General features: G+C 48.6%; 1 protein-coding gene across 2 annotated transcripts in view; it reads right to left on the bottom strand.

The window, feature by feature from the left end:
- CRIM1 (cysteine rich transmembrane BMP regulator 1) overlaps positions 1-12997 on the bottom strand; it is a 165753-nt gene extending 152756 nt beyond the window's left edge. Inside the window, exon 1 of one of the 2 annotated variants that reach the window (XM_087823471.1) lies at positions 12649-12997. In XM_087823471.1, coding sequence (XP_087679597.1) covers positions 12649-12982 — 334 coding nt within the window. In that variant the 5' untranslated portion in view covers positions 12983-12997. The remainder of the gene's footprint in view (positions 1-12648) is intronic. The other variant, XM_087823470.1, reaches the window with a different exon arrangement.
- Positions 12998-17712: the final 4715 nt, after the last annotated feature.

Here is a 17712-nt window from a genome sequence, read left to right as displayed (position 1 = left end):
TTTCTCACCCTGTTTCTGTTTTTCCTTTCTGCTATCTCATCTAAAATTCCTATGCAAGGCCCAAAACTATGTTTAGTGATAACCTGCTAGGAAAATTCATCCCACACTGCCTTCAGGGTAATAACACTTTTGTCCCAATCACCAAAAAATGAAGTAAGTCCGTAATTTTACTGAACTCCACTTGCCTCCATATAGATCTCCCAATTAACTAGGCAAGTTTAAAAGCCAACGCGCTTTAATTAGAATTGTTTTTTTCCAAATGTAATAAGACAATGCACAATCTTTATTTATTGAGAAGTCATTTTCAGTTTGCTGATCTACAGAGCAGATAGTATCCATAATTTGCTCCAGGCATGCAAGCTGTTTCCAGCACATCCATAATACAATGCCAAGTATTCTTTATCTGTGTTGAGCCCTCAGCAGCAACTGAACACAGGCACGCACAAACGCACGCACTTTACGTCCAAAGGCGCAAAGGTAACTACATCTCGAAAGAAGGAATTATCGCAGCTTCCTGTCTTTCAAAGTCATATCTGTAACTGGACCAGGGCCCGGCTGCTGACGTTACAGATGTATTTTACCATCCTAGGCACATCTTTGTAGGCCAGCAGGTCTACCACACCTTGTAAGGATCCTTGTTTCATGAAGTCCTATCAATTTCTGATCCCAAGTATCAGATCCCACAGTGTCAAATTAATTTCATGTACTGGCAAACGCTCCCCTCCCCGCCCTGCAAACCTCTCTACAGAACTCTTCCACCAGGCTGTTGGTGGAGACACCGCTGCTGCAAAGGGTCCTCAAGAGGATGTGACGCTGGGCACCGACTTTTAAAAGTTCTTAAGTTAACATGCACCAACCAAGCAGGAAGGGAACCAAATAAAGGCCTATTGATGCACCAAAGGAAAGTCCAGCAAAACTCTTTAGGCAAAAGCTCCGGTTAGTAAATGAACACCCACCCCGTCAATGGCTATTTCAATCGCCACCACTATTAACTATCCCGAAATCGACCCTGGAAGGGAGAGGATAAGATCCGGAACAGGACTCAACTTCTGATACTATCTTCAGAAAAGAAAAGAAGGAAAGACAGTGAGCCGCAGTGCTCCACGGGAAGCGCCGTCTGTTCAACAATACACATCTACCCAGTTATTAGCAAACTTAAAGCAGTTTTCCAGATCGAAGCAAAAACAGTAAAAATACCTTTGGGAGCAACATGCAAAATATTACAGAAAACCAAGAAATTAAAGAAATTCACATTACTAGGCACTGGCAGCTTAGGTAACTGAACCGAAAGCGAGAATCACGGAAGGGATCTACATAGTAATTAGCTGCTGAGTTTTCTCCTGTCGCACACTCCCAAACAGAGCGCTCAGCATTCAGCAGACTTGTTAGCGAATAAATGCCCAACTGGAATTAACTAGCACCTCATTCAGGGAGGCTGCTCTTTGGCGAAACTGTAATATCCACAAGGCAAAGCAATTTGATGGCTGGTGTACACCGCAGGCTGTGCTGAGCGTCACATTCTTTAGAGTAACACACATTACATCAAATTTCAGAGCTGCAGGTCCACACCACCTAATGCGCTCAATGTGCTGCCACTGGGCAACGTGCAAAGGAAGGGCGAACCTTCTAGTCCCCAAGAGACCACTTTCCAAGCCTCACTGTTGGCCTGTACCTGAAACAGACTGGAGATCTGCTGTCCCACAGGCAAGCAGAAGAGCTTCCTGGGGCTCACTGACACCCGGAGGGGGTGGTGCGGGGAGGTAAGGGAGCTGGCCGGAGGGCCGCAGGTCCCTCTGCAGAGACGTAATCATTCCAATCTCCCAATAGGTGCCCCCCTCGGCCAGTGCCTCTCCTTGCACGCACTATGCCTGTTATGTTTCTTTAAATTCAGCCTGCTCCTTAAGGAGACTCCCTGGCAAGTGAAAACAGCAGCAAAGGTAAAAGAATGCGGAGAATTTGGCTGCTGCCTGCAGTATTAGGAGAGACAGCAATTACTCAACTCTCCTCGTGTCAGAGGCAGAAATGAGCATGTGAAGTTCGGCAAGTTTTGGCCTGTCTTTGCTCAAGCTTCTCCCTTTTGCATATCTGTCACCCACCTACCTCACGGTCGTAACAATTAATGAGGTGAGTGGGAAAACGTGGAAGAGCGAGCGCAGCAGGCCAGCGCAGACGTAAAACAGAGGCGTAAATTCTACCCTGTGTCCAGATTAGGCCAGTTAATAAAGCTTAAAGATTGCCAGCGCTTAAAAGATGTCACTAACTCCCCGACAGATAAGGATGTTTTTGCTGTTTCCACCCCCTCCACTAAATGGGACTATGGGAGAAGCGATCTGTTCCTCTAAGCCCTTCTGTCTACAGCACTTGGCAGAGAATTATGCAGACACTACCACCAGCTCCTTCCCGAGTTCTGCAAACACAAGGTAATATTTGACTCCTGCGCGCACTCCTCTGTAATGAAAACACAGATCTCATGACCAGAAGGGCCTTCAGATACTTGGTTCAGTTCCCCTGCCTTCAGGCAGGGAACTCTTTAGTGCCCTTCTGACAAATTAAGGCAAAGTCAAGTCAAGGGACATGGAGGAGGTTTTATCTGTTACTGAGCTACTAAGAAATGAAGGGGGGTCTGGAAGCCGTGGCTATTTCCCCCTCCTCTATCAAGCCATTCTCGTGCACAAGAATTTTGTGATATTTAACTTTCTGAGGGGCCTTAAATCCTGCAACAAGCTAGGATATGCACACATCCACTTACTCTTTTGATTAAAATATAGAATTTATTTGACCCTTCACTCTGTCATAGATAGTGGTGATAAATGTTCCTAAAATTTGTCTGCAATATGAGAACTCAATGGTTGTGAGAAAGAAACGGCACACCCCACCTTTGTCTAAGCATTTAACCACCTTTCTGCTTTGGCTTTCAGAGATAAAGCCGCCTACAATGGATCATGCCCTTTCCTCACTGAGAATGTAAATGCAGACACCTTTTTTAAAAAAGTAAAGCTCCAGCCCGGCCGGGCGTGGCTCAGCGGTTGAGCCTCGACCTGGGATCCAGGCGATCGGGTTCGATTCCCGGTCAGGGCACATGTCCTGGTTGTGGGCTCGATCAATGACTCTCATCATTGATGTTTCTATCTCTCTCTCTCCCTCTCCTTTCCTCTCTCTGAAATCAATAAAGATGTATTAAAAAAAAAAAAGTAAAGCTCCAAGCTATGGAGAGTGCAAAACAATAGGAAGGTTTTCAAGACCCTCCTTTGACAAGATGATGGAATGTTCTTCCTCTGCAGATTGTAAACACCCCCAGCGAGGGGACGGGGGAGCCCACGCATCCGGTGCGGGGGATTCCTCACGCGTCCCAGGGCTGCCATGGTCCTACGAGATATGTTCTTAAAACTGGACGCCTAGTTCAGGTCAAACTTCCTCCAGGTAGCTTGGCCTCATTTTGGCCGGTCTTTGGGAGTCTTAAAAAAAAAAAAAAAGAGGCATCATAACTCTGACGTGTTTTTGTTTTATCACAGCTGTGGACTGTTTTGCTTGTGGCCTTTGGATAAGAAGCTAAATAAGTTACCTCTTTGCAGACCAGGGCTTTGCAGGCTCAGGTTTCATTCTGCCCTGCCAGAAATTCCTTTCTGTTTTGAATCCGAGATGTTTGTTTATGGTTTTTGTTTTGAAATGCTAAATAAGACAGGCACAGTCCCTACAGTGTATCTTTTTTTTTTTTTTGTTAACCTGCTGTAGTCAGAGTGTGTTAAAGACTTGGCTAAAACTTCCAGAGTAGACCCTTCAAATTATATTCTCAGAAACTTAAAATGTCAAATGACAACACCTTTAAACATAATTAACAATTTTCTTTCTTAAATTGTTCATGAGACAAATGTTGCCAGCATATTTCAAATTGGGGTTTATTTTTCAATTTGACAAACATACACTTAAATGAAACCCTGAAATTATGGAAGTTAATCTCATTTTGCTTGTAGGTTTCATGTTATTAAATACTAAAAGTATTTAGTATTTGTAACATGAAAAAAAAAATCAATTTCTACTGTGTGATAATAAGGTATGGCTGTCAAGAAGGAGATGAAAAAGTTGTCAACTATTAACTCCTAGGACTGTGTCTTCACCAAGTTTTCTCCTTGTTCTGTAACAGCCAATATAAAGCATTTACCTTGTGAGCTCTGACCCCACTGGCTGGATAAAAGTAATACTTCCAGGCACGAAGGAAGACTTAGAGCTCTGTCTTCCTGAAGTGGGACCACACCTATGTTAGGAACTAAGGAGACAAGAACACCAGATATATACATATATACACACATATATACATGTATATGTCTTTATCGATTTCAGAGAGAGGAAGGGAGGGGGGAGAGAGATAGAAACATCAATGATGAGAGAGTCTTTGACTGGCTGCCTCCTGCACACCCCCGACTGGGGATCGAGCCCACAACCCAGGCATGTACCCTGACTGGGAATCAAACCCTGCTCTCCTGGATCCTAGGTCGATGCTCAACCGCTGAGCTACGCTCAACCGCTGAGCTACGCCCAGCCAGGCAAACACCAGATATTTTGATTCTAGGTGATGTTACTTCCAGACCTCCATCGTTGCACAAAGACTTTCCAGAGAAACCACACTGCAAATCCACAGTGAAGCTGCAGTATTAACCCGCATGAAAGACGATGGAACGCCCAAGACCAAAAACAACCACCCATGGCCTCTGGGCTGGACAATACCTCCTGCCCACTCCCAACCCTGCCCTTATCTTCGAGCCGCCGGGCCTGCTGCTGCTTCCTTCCGCAACCCCCATCACCCCAACCTGGCCTTGGAAATGCTCCTGGGATCGCCGGGATCTCCGGGATCTCCAGGGATGTCTGGAAACTCACGGAAAACACCGAATAAAAGGAAATTCAATTCACTTCCATAAAACCATATGCCATCAATATTAAGATATGTCACCTTATTAAAAATATTCATTTGAAATAGCTCTCTGGAAGTAAAGGAGTCTAACAACAAAATCAAGCAAACGTCCACACTGCACTAAAAGACCAGAGGGGCTGGAATTACAGTTGTGCTGGATCAGACCAGGGAAGGTTCCCTTGGTCCAGGAACCCTGGACTCAGGGCCCCTTGTTCTCACTACTTTGCAGACCCGTTCTCTCTGACAAACACCGAGGCCCAAATTTCTCAAGCTGAGTCCTCTGTCAAAGAGACTTAGTTAAGTGTGTGTGTCCACAAAGCAGAGTTTTTAAAAACTTATATAAGAGAGAAAGCTAACAAAGAAGAAAGTGAGAAAGGATACAAATTAGAATTAATATTACTTATCTTTTTAAAATCTATTTGGTAGCAGCAAAACTAGACATTATACACACAAATAGAATGTAATACACATGTAACACATATACGTATTAATTCTTGCCAATCCTCACTATAATATTTACTTGATAGAAAGCCATTAAAATTCCATTTTCACAGATGAGGAAACTGAAGCTCCAAACAAGGACACAAGCTGGTTGTTCACAGTGAAAGCAATAACAGAGCTGAGATTTGAACACAGGTTTATCCAGCCCCAATGCCTACTTTCTGTTTTCTTAAAACATCATGCACAGGAGGATGAAGGAAAGGATACCCTGGGGCCTCGCTTGGTGCTACACCCTCCCCTAAACTCTTCCTCACGTTCAGAGTCAGAGTTAGGGCACCTCTTAGTTCTCGAGGGCCCAGCACCTCCTTGCCTCAGGGCTTAGCTGTAACTGTCTTGGACTATAATTAACTGTCTCAGTGATCTACCATTAGACCATGGCCTGTGAAAGCAGGGCCCCTATCTGATTTATTGTGGTTGAAAAATAATTATCATAATAGCAGGTCTTATTATATGCCACACTCTGAGCCCATGCTTTTCATGTACTAGCTAGCTTCCTGCTACTTAAAAGTGAGGTCCAGGACCAGCAGCACTGACATCACCTGGGGGTTTATTAACAATGCAGAATCTCAGGCCTGACCCGGACCTACTGAATCAGAGCCTGGTTTTGCCTAGTTTGTACCAACTGTGGTGACAGGTGGGAGTGGGGCCTCATGCAAGACATGCTGTTTCCTTAGCTCAAGCCAGGCCACATCCTGTGGTAAACATCAGGCTGAACACACCAAGAGCTAGGAGCAAAATCCTTCCAGAACATAATGTGAAGGAAAATGTACATTACTGATTATAGCAAATTTAGGTGCCCCCTTCTTTCCCAAATAAAAATATTAGCCCACAAATCAATTTGGGTTATACATTTACAATTCCCGCAACCTGATGAAGAAAATTACAGATCCTTCATTTTTACCCAAAATATACAAACTTGGTAGAAACTGTTTAGACAAAGTATAACGAATGGGCATCAGGAGAGAAAGGAGTAAATAACTTCAGAGGTCTTTAAATATGCTTTTTTTACTTAATGTACTTACAGTGTTAGGGCGAGGGGAAGGGACTTGAACTCAATAACAATTCACTCCCTTCCTAAAAATCCAAATTCCTGAACTACTGAGGAGGGTGAAGCAGAACAAGAGAATGAGTCCAGCCCTAGCCGGTTTGGCTCTGTGGTTAGAGCACCAACCTGCGGACTGAAGGGTCCCGAGTTCGATTCCAGCCAAGAGCATGTACCTCGGCTGCAGGCTCAATCCCTGGCCCTGATCAAGGCAAGTGCAAGAGGCAACCAATCGATGTGTCTCTCTCACATGGATGTCCCTCTCTCTCCCTTCCACTCTCTCTGAAAAGCACTGGGAAAAATATCGAGTGAGAATTAAGAGAGAGAGATGAGTCCATATGAAGTCTCTTTACTTATACTGATTAGCAGCTTTGTTGTTACTGTTTACTACATGCCATTCATTTTTCTAAGTGCTTCACTGGGAAGGATTCATTCACTGAGTCCTTATAGCCATCCTATTATTAACCCACTACACGTACGAGAAAACTGAGATGCACAGAAAAGCAGAGTGCAGATTTGACCCCTGAAACAAAATTTCTAATATAAGTATTTCACACTGGCAATGAATCGGGGTTGGGAAGGGAGGTAAGGAAGTGAAATCTGTTCATTTTGTAACAGATGAAAAAGATCTTTTTGGACTTTTTTCATGTGGGCCCAAAATGAATACTTACTAGTGTTTACCTTGAGAACTTTCTTAAATTTAAATATCTTCAACTCCTCCCTCTGTCCATGAGCCAGAGGAGGTCCTGTCTAAGCACAGAGGTTTCCCATGACTTGACCAGGCTAACTGGCCAGGACAAGCAGCTGAGAGTGGGTGACGTTGGGAGATGCTGATAAAGGGACACCCCTCAGCTCACCGCCCACGCTCCTCTGCCTAGTGGAACAAGCCAGAACAAAGAGAAAATCACTCTCAAAAGGCAACTTCCCATTCTGAACCACAGCTAGTAGAGCGTTAAGAATGCAGCCCCATTCTTGGAAGTTGGGAAACACGGTTACGTACTGCAAGGGCTCTAAGAAGAATGGGGAGGGTCCCCGCCCCCGTCCAAAAGAGCTCCTGCTCCTCCTTTTAAACTTAGCGCGAATTTGAACTCGCCTATTCAGCTTTACCACCGGAGCCTGAAAAGATCATCTCATATCCTGTGATTCCTAGAACAAATTTGAGCCACATATTTCACTCACCAACTAATCATACACAGACTCGCAGAATCACTTCTACCTGGCTCGAACTGGTATTATTATGTAGACTTTTTAAGGTCTTCTGCCTTATTCTATACCTTGATTAATAGAGTGTAAACAATGGGGAACTCATCTGAGAGGTCCCCAGGCTCTCCGGCTGCTCCCCAGCCCCGGCAGAAGGCCTTGTACACAGGAGAAGATCAATGAATGAGTGACTGATTTCTATGCAAAGACAAGTCAGATCCATGGAAATTCTGCTCTGGAGAATTCAATCTCTGAGAAGGAAGGCTTTTAGTTTGATATTCATGCATGCCTGCCTAGTCCACTGTTTCTTCCTCAAACAATTAATTGAGCTTTACTAGGGCATCTCCAAAATCTTGAAACTGCATGTGCCGTATGGAACACAGTGTTACAGGAACCTGCTTGGCCAAACATTTACCTGCCACTCACTCACTTTCCCACAGCCTATCTGATGGTATGTACACGCTAAGGCGGCACCAGTGCCATCTCTCAGGTTAGTGCCATAGCCTGAGAGACGTTAAACACACCCACATTTTTCAGGAATTTCACAATTAATGCCTGGAATGTGTTCTGGATTATTCTTCAAAGGATGACACAGCTGCCCTAAGATGAATTCAATATTTTTCCCTTCTCCCATTTGTCATTCTTCAGTCCTCCCACTCCTTTACCTTTTTAGGGCCAACTGCTTTATCTATTTCCCCCAACTTCATAATGCCTGTCCCTTTGTGTCCCCAAGCTATATCCTTGTTCATCCAGATCATCGCATGTTAATCAAGCCCCACAAAACACAGAAACCTGCACCAAGTCATTAAATACTCCTACACCTGGATATAGTGCCCACAGTTAAGCATTGTTCAGGACGACTGTCTTCATAAATTAACCTGTCTGTCTGCAACTGCACTGCCAACGTATTGTGTGTAGACTGTCCCGGTCACTGTTAAATGTGTTAATGGCTGCAAATGTCTCTAAACTTGCTATTTTTGCCTTTCTGGTCCCATGCAATTCCTTTGCCAAGTGTTTTATGTGACCAGAAACATCAATAACATGAGGATTCTGCAAGCTTGATAGTCAAAGTGAAGGTCAGAAAGTCCTGTCATTTGTATATGCGCAGTGAATAGTCTCTCGGTGTTTTGTCAATATTTACTTTTGGGAGGAACTAATTATTTCCTTGCTGACTTCATTGGTTTCTCTTCCCATACCCTGTGAGTGTATTTTTATGGGCCCTCTGCTTGCTTCTGTCTCCGGCACGGAAAAGACTTTGAGGTAGAAAACGAAACACGTTCGGGCAAGAGCATCGGCAAGGCACATTCTGTCCTGTGCTGTGAGCACCCAGAACATACCCTCGATTCTCCTACTCACTGCCCTGTGAGAAGCGGGTGGAAGGAAAGTTTAAGATACCCGGCAACATAAATGGAGGGCTGTTTGGAAAGAGACAGTTTTTAGATGGCAGTGGCGAAGATATGGAAGTTCCATAAAGAGGAGGCCACAGAGGCAACGATCACCGGGAGGAAAGGCCGCTCTCATCTGCAATTCCCATCACCCGGAGCTAATCCAATGCGCTCTCAGAGCAAAGCCGCTCAATGGTGTCCACCGGCTTCCAGCCGCTGTCCGCACCAACTGTCCAACGCAAGCCATCACCAGCCCTTTATTACCTCGAGGGAAGACCGATGGCACGCCCTTGCACCTCGAGAAAATCCCACTTGAGTCATTTTTCGACACTGTGTCTTTGGTCTCCCACAGGTCTCCCATCCAGTCTTCTCTCTCCAGGGCTCAGAATCCCAACTTGTTTCTCTGGCTGCCAGGCGATTTACCTGTAGGCAGCCTCGCCAAGAAACGGGCCACTTAGGATGTTGCCACGGGCACAGGGAGACTCACCAAATACTGGAAGTGAGAAAGAGATTTGTGTCGTCCCAAAGGCCAGCTCACACTTTTCAGACAGAGAGAGCAGAGAAAACCTTAGGCTCTAGGCTCAACTTTTAAAATGCAGCTGGCAGTTGGCCAAAAACTTTTTCAAAAATAAATAATTAAATCAGGATTTACTTAGAAACAATATAAAAGACCCCAAAAAGAATTTCGAGTGTACATGTCACATGATTCACAGGACCCAACTCTCCCCGTTATTTAAACTTTCAGGAAACACTTTTGCTTCAGTATTCTTTCTATGGAGAGGACTGTTCATCCACCTATCCAATGCACGTTTATTGAGAGCCTGCTATGAGCCAGTGTGCCTTAAACACCTAAGGCAGTGGGCCACAAGTTGGAAGGGGTTCCTTTCTGCACTGATTTATCAACATAACTTTGTGAACTGCAGTTAAAAACATGATTTCCCCCCACAAAGCCAGTCTGGGGAGTGACACAAATAAAAAGTGCTGCAAGCTGGCAAACAGAGCAATGTAATTTGTATTTAAATTATTTCTCCAAAGCAGGTAGGTTAGTCATGATATTTCTATACCATGCAATATGTTTTCTCAGTGGAGCCAATTAAATAGAAAGTTTTTCAAGAATTTTCATTAACAGATACAACCAGTAGGGGTCATTTTAGTGCAAAAATTGAAGCAAAAAAGACTTCAACATGAATAAAATATATCAATTCCTATTCATGTTAGTTATGATAATCATGTTTCAGTGCATGCTGGCTGAATTAAAATGGAAACTGAGAGAAACACTGGCCATTGAGAAATTCCTTGCAAAGTAAGGGAAAAACAAGAGAAAGTCAGCATCTTCTAAATTATTACTGACATGTAAAGATTTCTCTAATTCTTAAAAAGAAAAAAGGTTACTCACGTAAGCTATGTTTTCCAAAAATCTTGTAGTACAGTGAAAATACTGAACATTTTAGACACACTTTTGAAAATATCTAAGTCCAATCATAGGTCATGCCACGTAGCACTGTACTTCACTTCTAACTTTGGTTTCATGGGTTCAGAAGGAACACTTGACTGCTGCTTTTAGAATTCTAAAAAAATAACACAACATGCCCTGGGCACACAATTTTGGTAGCTGAAAACAGGCCTGCTAAGTGAAAAGTGTTGCTAGAGAACATGAACTCAGATATAATCGTGGCAACAAATATTTCCAAGCATTTTCAAGGCTAATACAAGTGTACAGGGTGTTACCAGAAGAAAGGAAGCTATGAGGGATCGCATCATTTCAGAGGAATGAAGGCTCACCAGCAAACTGCCAAAATAACTATATACTGTGACACCGGGCTATTGTTGCCAAAACACTTGATTACTGTGACTGTTCCGGGGGCTCCACATTTCCTTCGCCAGAAATACAGCATGAAGAAAAAAAAACAAGGGTCAGAATCTTTAGAACCTCCCAAAGTCCTCCTCAGAGCGCAGCAGTTTCCACTGCATTTAACCCTGTTTCGCGATGCTTGTTCTTTTCAGGTTTATGGGAGGCTGGCTGAAGTCAATTGTACACTGCAAGTGGCAGGGTTCAAAGATGCATCTTTTAGTCCAGGTCATACAGAATTACCCAAGTCAAACACATGAAACTGTATCAGAAGTTAATCTCCTGGCAGTTTTTCCTGATGTGAGACATAAAAACAAAATGGGACTTAACACTAGTCTGAGAGGCGTTTGTATGTCTTCCAACCCAGTGTCCTCCTAAGGGTGCAGAACCCTTCCCTTCCCTTCTGAGAAGCGTTCCCTCCACTCACTGCCCACTAGCTTCCAAACAAGAAAGACATCCCGGATTTTCCTGCCCAAAACCCAAACACTGCAGGTATAAATAAATATGCATATGTGTGTATTTAAGGAAAACTGCAGAACTGAAGCCTTTTACTTCACCCACCAAACCCCTAAGGTTGCTGCCCTCTTTCCAGTACCCCAGCACTATCAGCACACACATGCTTAAGGATGCTCCAGAATAGACCCTTCCTCCTTCCCTGCTTCCCTAGGTGCTGGCTGAGTAGCAGGGAGGGGACAGGGGGCCGAGGGCCCTTTCCCTCCTCCTCGCTGCTCCTCCGCTCAGACACCAGGATGCCCCAGAGCAGCAGCATCACCCCAACGTCAGCCCAAGCAGCGACCCCACTTTCAACTGGTGCTCACGAGTCCTGCCCATGAGCCGAATGAAAAGAACTCACTGCCTCGGTCTAGACCCCACACCAAGCCAGGCACCCCGAGGCCGAGCGGGCGGGCCGGGCTGAAGGCCCACACCCTCCTGCGGCCGCGCCCCCCGGGGAGGGAGACTCCCGACCCTCACCTCCCCGCCAGCCGCCACCGCGGCTGCACCACGCTCCGCGGAGGCACCCGCACAGCCGTCCTCGCTGTCACACAAAAAGGAGGAAGCCGGGGCGCGGGTTGGAAACGCCGCAGATAACAGAAACTACTTTGCTCTCCCGGCGCAAGCCCCCTGGCCCCTGCATTCAGAAGAGAAAGCCTCTGACCGTCTCCCAGAGGCAAATAAATGAGTAATCGCCGCAAGGAACTTCCCCGGGGCTGACAGAGGCCGGAGCCGAATGTGTGTGCACGCGAAGGAGGAGGAAGGGGGTGCAGCAGGAGCGCGAGGGAAAAATAAGGAGAGTCGCAGGGAGACAGATGCAGACGCGTCTCCTCCGCCAGCTAGGACTCCGCGGTGGGCGCGCGGCACTCGCCCCACACTGCGCTAGTGGGGGCGCGGGGCTCGGGGTCCCCGAGGGGCTCCGGGGCGCCGCCGCAGTGCCCCCTCCCGCGGCGCCCCACCTCGGGGCGCAGGGCCGGACCACCACACCCAGCCCCGGCCCGAACGGCCACACGTGTGCGAGCCTGTGCGCGGCTGGGGGTGACCCCCCACTGGCCCGCCTCCACCCACGAAACGCAACCTCACCCGCGGCGGGCCAAGCGCGGGGGCGGGGGGAGGCAGCGAGCGGGAACGGGGGTACCGGGGAACGCGGGGACGCCCTCCCGGGGGCGGGGGCCGCCCCTTCCCCCGCGGGGTCCTTTCTCCAAGGGAAAGTCTCGGCCAAACTTTGTTCAGCGCCGGGGGACCGCGCGCGCCGGGCGGGAGGGGGCCCTACCTTCGCAAACGCCCACTTCGTACTCGGTGATGGAGTCGCCATTGAGCGGGGGGCGGATGACACAGCGCAGCCCCCGGTCGCAGGCGCCGTGGAGCCCGTAGGCGCCGCCGCAGGTCTCGTTCTTCTGGCGGGCGCACATGTAGCAGCAGCCGCAGACGCCCTGCACGATGCTCCCCGGGCAGTTCCTGGGCTCTTCGCACTTGGAGTCGTCGCAGGGCAGGCAGACCAGCGCCAGGGAGCCGGAGAGCGCCAGCAGCAGCGGCAGCAGCAGCCGCGGCGAGACCAGGAGGTGCCCGCAGCCGGCCAGCCCCCTGCCCCCCGCCACCAAGTACATCCTCCTGCGCCGCCGCCTCCTCCTCGCAGCCGGGCCAGGAGCCGGGCGGGCGCCCTCCCCTGCGTGGGGCACACGCGCCGCCGCCGCCGCACCCGCAGCCCGCGGTCCTCGCCGCCCCCCTAGGGGCCCCCGGGGCGCGCCTCCCCTCGCGGGGCGAGGCCCCCGCCCCTCGTGCGGGCCGCGCCGACCCCGAGCCCACGAGCGTCGGCGCCAGCGGTGGCTTCCCCTCCGCCTCCTCCTCCCGGGAGGGAGGGGGGAAAAAGAAAAAAGTTTCTTCCCGGCAGCTCCGGTTCAACCCAAACTTCTGGCGGCGACGGCTGCGCTCGGCTCCGGCCGGGGCTGGCGGCGCCGCCTCCCTCGCCTCCTCCGCGGCGGCCGGCCCCGCGGCGCTGGCGGGGCGCAGCCTGCGGGCGGCTCCCGCCTGCCGAGCCGCCGAGCGGGCGCGGTGCAGCAGCGGAAGGCTCGCGGCGTTCGCTCGCGCGCCCCTCTCCACGCACTTCTGCGCGGCTCCTCCGGGCGCTTGTTTATGGCTGGAGCCTCTGCGCTCCGGCGGCTCCCTCCCCCTCCTACCTCATCCCCAGGCCTCGCCCCCCCGCGCTGCGCGCCGCTCATTGGCTGCCCCCGCGCCCCCTCCCGGCCCGCCGGCCCCCGCCCCCTCCCCTCCCCGCCCCCTCCCGGGGCCGAGGCCTCCCTCCCTCCCCCTCACGCCTCCTTCTGCTCCCCTCCTCCTCCCGGAGCCCGAGCCCGGAGCCGGCCCCGCCGCCGCGCTTTTGCGCGCCCGTTTCCGCCGTCGCGCGGCGGCTCGGGGTCCGGGGGCTCCCCACGAGCGGCGAGCGCCCGCGCGCACGGCGGCCTTCCCGGGAGCCCCGAGGGCGAGATCGCCGCGGCCAGTTTTCAGTTCGCGGGGCCACGGGGGCCCCAGAAGCTCGGGCCCGGAGGGATTGTTGCCGCCGGGGCCCGGGCACCCTCCGGATCGAAGCCCGGGACGGGGAGGAAAGGCGTGGAGCCTTCGCACGCTGGACGGGAATCCATCTTTCAGCCGCGCCGGGAGTACACCCTGTAAAGACACCATGTAATGGAGTCTCGGAAGGTCGGGCCTCCGCGAAGCTGCTGGTGAATTCACTAAGTGCTTCCAACGGCCTCCGTAACTATACCGGGGGGGGGGGGGGGCTGCGGCTCGGGGTGAGCTTTGACCGCCGCGCGCCGTGGGCTTGGTCCCCGCGCTGTGCCAGGTGCTGTTGCGGGAGGGCGCGGACGGAAAGGAGGCGATTCCTGTTCTCCCTCCAGCAAGGCCGAGTGTGGACGAGCACGAGTCCCGCAGGACTGCGCCCTGTGTCTCAGGCCCCGTTCATGCCATCTGCCAGTGCCCCGTTCCTCCCCAACCTCACGGACAAAAGGGGTGGGTTTTAATGTTTTCATTTATTGTGAGTATATTAACAAAGACGTATGGCCCTCGCCGGGTAGCTCGGCTGGTTAGAGCGCGGCCGGATGCGCCAGGGTTGCGGGTTCCACCCAGGTCAGGGCACCCGCAAGAACGGCCCGATGAATGATGCATAAACCACTGGAAGAACAAATCGATGTTTCTCTCTCCCTCCCCCCTCTTCTCTTTAAAATCAATAAATAAAATTTTAAAAAGTCGTATGCTTAATGTTATTTATGTTGTTCTTCAAAAAGCAACAAGTGATGCAGAATGCATGCTCTGGAGATTTTTTTTCTCTTCTGTGGCTGTCGGAAAAGGTTCTGCAGTGATCAGCTCTGTAGTGGCCCACCGTTCATTCAAAGAATGTGTACCAAAGTCGGTAAAATTAGTGAATTAACAAAGGGACGGATCGGTGTGGAAAACACAATCAGGTCCTGTGGCAGGTGTGAGGTGGGAATGGCTCAGTGGACTTTAGATCAGTGGACTTTCTGATCCCAAATGGTCTGGCTGCAGGAAGGCGGCAGCCAAGTGGGTCCTGAAAATCATGACTAATGACCCTAAGTTAATAGCATGGCAGTGTAAGGAGAAAGGAAACAGAGCTGCCTTTGAAATCCTCTGTTTGCGGAACAAATTTATACTTATTATAAATATTTTGGTTTAACCACTCTAGTCCTGAACGGAAAAGCCAAAGTTACCAGTGGAATATTCCCCAGTCGCTGGCATCAGAAAACTAAACATTTCTACAATCATGTGTCTTTGTCCTGAGGAGGGGAAGAGGCCCATTAATGATCACTGATTATCCGAGGGTGACAGAGAAGATGTTCAGCAGTGGGAAGGGGCAGTGAGCATCCCATTTTCTAGAAGGTAAACCCTTCTAGAGCTGTTAGGACGACTAGTTTCCAAGGATGCTGTACAGACAATTCCTGCAATTATGTAGGAGGTCAGGTTAGGTGACCTCAGACCCAAAAGTTCTATAATTGTAAGCATTAAGTGATAAAACCATTTAATGTATGCTAGATTTTTTAGTAGCGAAATTCAAGAAACATAAGCCCTACAACACTGTCAAACATGGTTGTTTCTTGAACCCCAACTCTGCAGCAGCACTTCATCGTGGGATTTGCCAACAAACTGTCATCATTGTGCTGTGTTAAAAAGCGCTTTCCACTCTTGCAGAGGAGGTTATCTATATTTCTGTTCAAATGGAAGTATAAATACATTTTTTTAAAACACAGCAGATAACATTGTAGGACTCAACAGGAAAAGCCAAGGTCAGGTGATGAAAAATGCACAAGTAAGAAACCCACTTTTCTTTTAAAAAAGAGTACTAATCGCTGTCGGAGTCTTGCTTTTTTACCTGTTTTTTCTTTTCCTTTTTTAAGGCAATATATTAAGGGTTAGGGGAAGCTAGAGACTGAACGCAGGCAAGAGACAGTATGGAGGTCACCATCCATCCTTCTTGGGGTTCTACAGGTAGAACAACCCAGAAGGTAAATAAAGGTTGACTTCTTGCGGGAATCCAAGCCAACTTAGAACTGGAGAGCGTTTTAAGATGTAAGATGTATGTATCTCAACACAGAAGAATTCTCATCTTTAGAGGCTAGACTAAGGATACAGAAGAGAAGTTGGGTGGTCCCAACATGCTGACGTTTGGGGGTCGGAGGAGAAAGCGGACTGGGCGAGACCACACGGACCCTGAAAGGCATGGACAAATGTAAGCGTTGGAGTCGTACATGGAGCATGGTTTAATGCCTCCTCCCCTGGGAAGTGTCTTGAGCTTTCCCCTTATTTATTCTATAGCATTTTGTAAGGACCTCTGCTTGTAGTATTTATGTTATATTATAAATCTTTCTGTAAATAGCTCTGAACCCCATTAGATTGACAGCATATGGGAGGGGGCATGGTTTATAAGAATACATGCATAGGTGAGTGATTTGAAAACGGGAAAGAGGGAAGAATTACAGACCGAAAGGTATTAGCATTCTTGTCTGGGGTCCTTGTGTCTTGGTTTTAGTAAATGCCTCTAAAATAAGCCCTTGAGACGGTGGTTGGGGCAAGAGGGAGGCATCCAAACTGGAAAAACAACACCAACCAAACACAAAACCAAAAACCAGAAAACAAAAGAATCCCACAGGTGGGAAAGGAAAGGGAACTAGAATATATATCTGGTGGAAGCCTGGAGAAGAGACAGTCTGCCCTCTATTGGCCATTGAGGGTTTGGATGGGAGGGGTTTGTTACATCGTCAACAATGTCTGAAAATCAGTGTCCAGTTGGCGTCATAGCAGAAAGTGGAACTGAGAAGACAGAATCAGAACTCTAGCCTTAGAGCCCTCCTCCCTGGTACGGCGTCTAGCCCAGCCTCTCCAGTCACACTGAGGGATGTGCAGATGGTTTATGTTTGCTTTTCCTGAAACAAAAAGAAAACTGTAGAAGTTGCCTTTTAAGTCTGATACACACACACACACTTAGAATTGTGTTGCACAAGAGTAAAAAGTCTCATTTTATACTGTTAATTGCTTACATAGGAGAAAGATCTATGAAAACAGCAGGGCACCAGGTCTGGTGCATTTCACCCTCCCCCCATCTCTGGTTCCCCTCCGCTGGAGTCACCTCTGCATGGGTCCTGGAGTCATCTTGGCTTGGGCCGGTTCAGTGACGTAGGGAGGCACCTAGTTTGGGAGCTCAGCCATCTGATCTCGAGCACTGGATCTGGTACTTGGACTGTGCTATCACCACTTAGTACCTCTTTTTACTAAGGGAGCTCCTGCTCAGCTCCTCGGCCTGTGTGTGGCAGCTGATCCGGAGCTGCTAGAAGAGGCGCGTCCCAGAACACAGGTTCCCTTTCCAGCTGGGCCTAGGACTCCTCTCCCGGCTTCCTTCACCAGTCTGAACAAGTTATTTATTCTTTCTGAATGTTTCCTCCTTTGTAAATGGAGACAACAATACCAACCATACAGGGCATTGTGTGAATAAAGTGGTTGCTCTCCTCTATTGTTATTTTCAGAGTGCTTTTAATTGAATGTCTCCTCAAGTTTTACACTGGAGCTGGAATCCGTGCTATGTGATATCTCAGCACCTATTACTACACAACATCTGTTGACCACATATTTGACTTTGTTTTTTTTCCCTTTTGGCAATCTTCCTGTTGGTCCTACTTTGCAGTTTGTCTAGTCTTGAAATTGTAACCTTTGTGATATTTTTTGGAACCTACTCCAGTCTAAGACTCATTTTAAAGGGTAGTAAGTAAAAATGATGATAATAATAGTAGTAGTAGCTCAGCTTTATAGAGTGCTTGCTAATAAGCACTTCACA

The sequence above is a fragment of the Miniopterus natalensis genome, chromosome 13 (assembly GCF_054644295.1).
Source record: "Miniopterus natalensis isolate mMinNat1 chromosome 13, mMinNat1.hap1, whole genome shotgun sequence".
NCBI classification, from domain to species: Eukaryota; Metazoa; Chordata; class Mammalia; order Chiroptera; family Miniopteridae; genus Miniopterus; species Miniopterus natalensis.
Note: the sequence above shows the minus strand (reverse complement) of the source record. Positions and strands in the feature narration are given on the sequence as shown.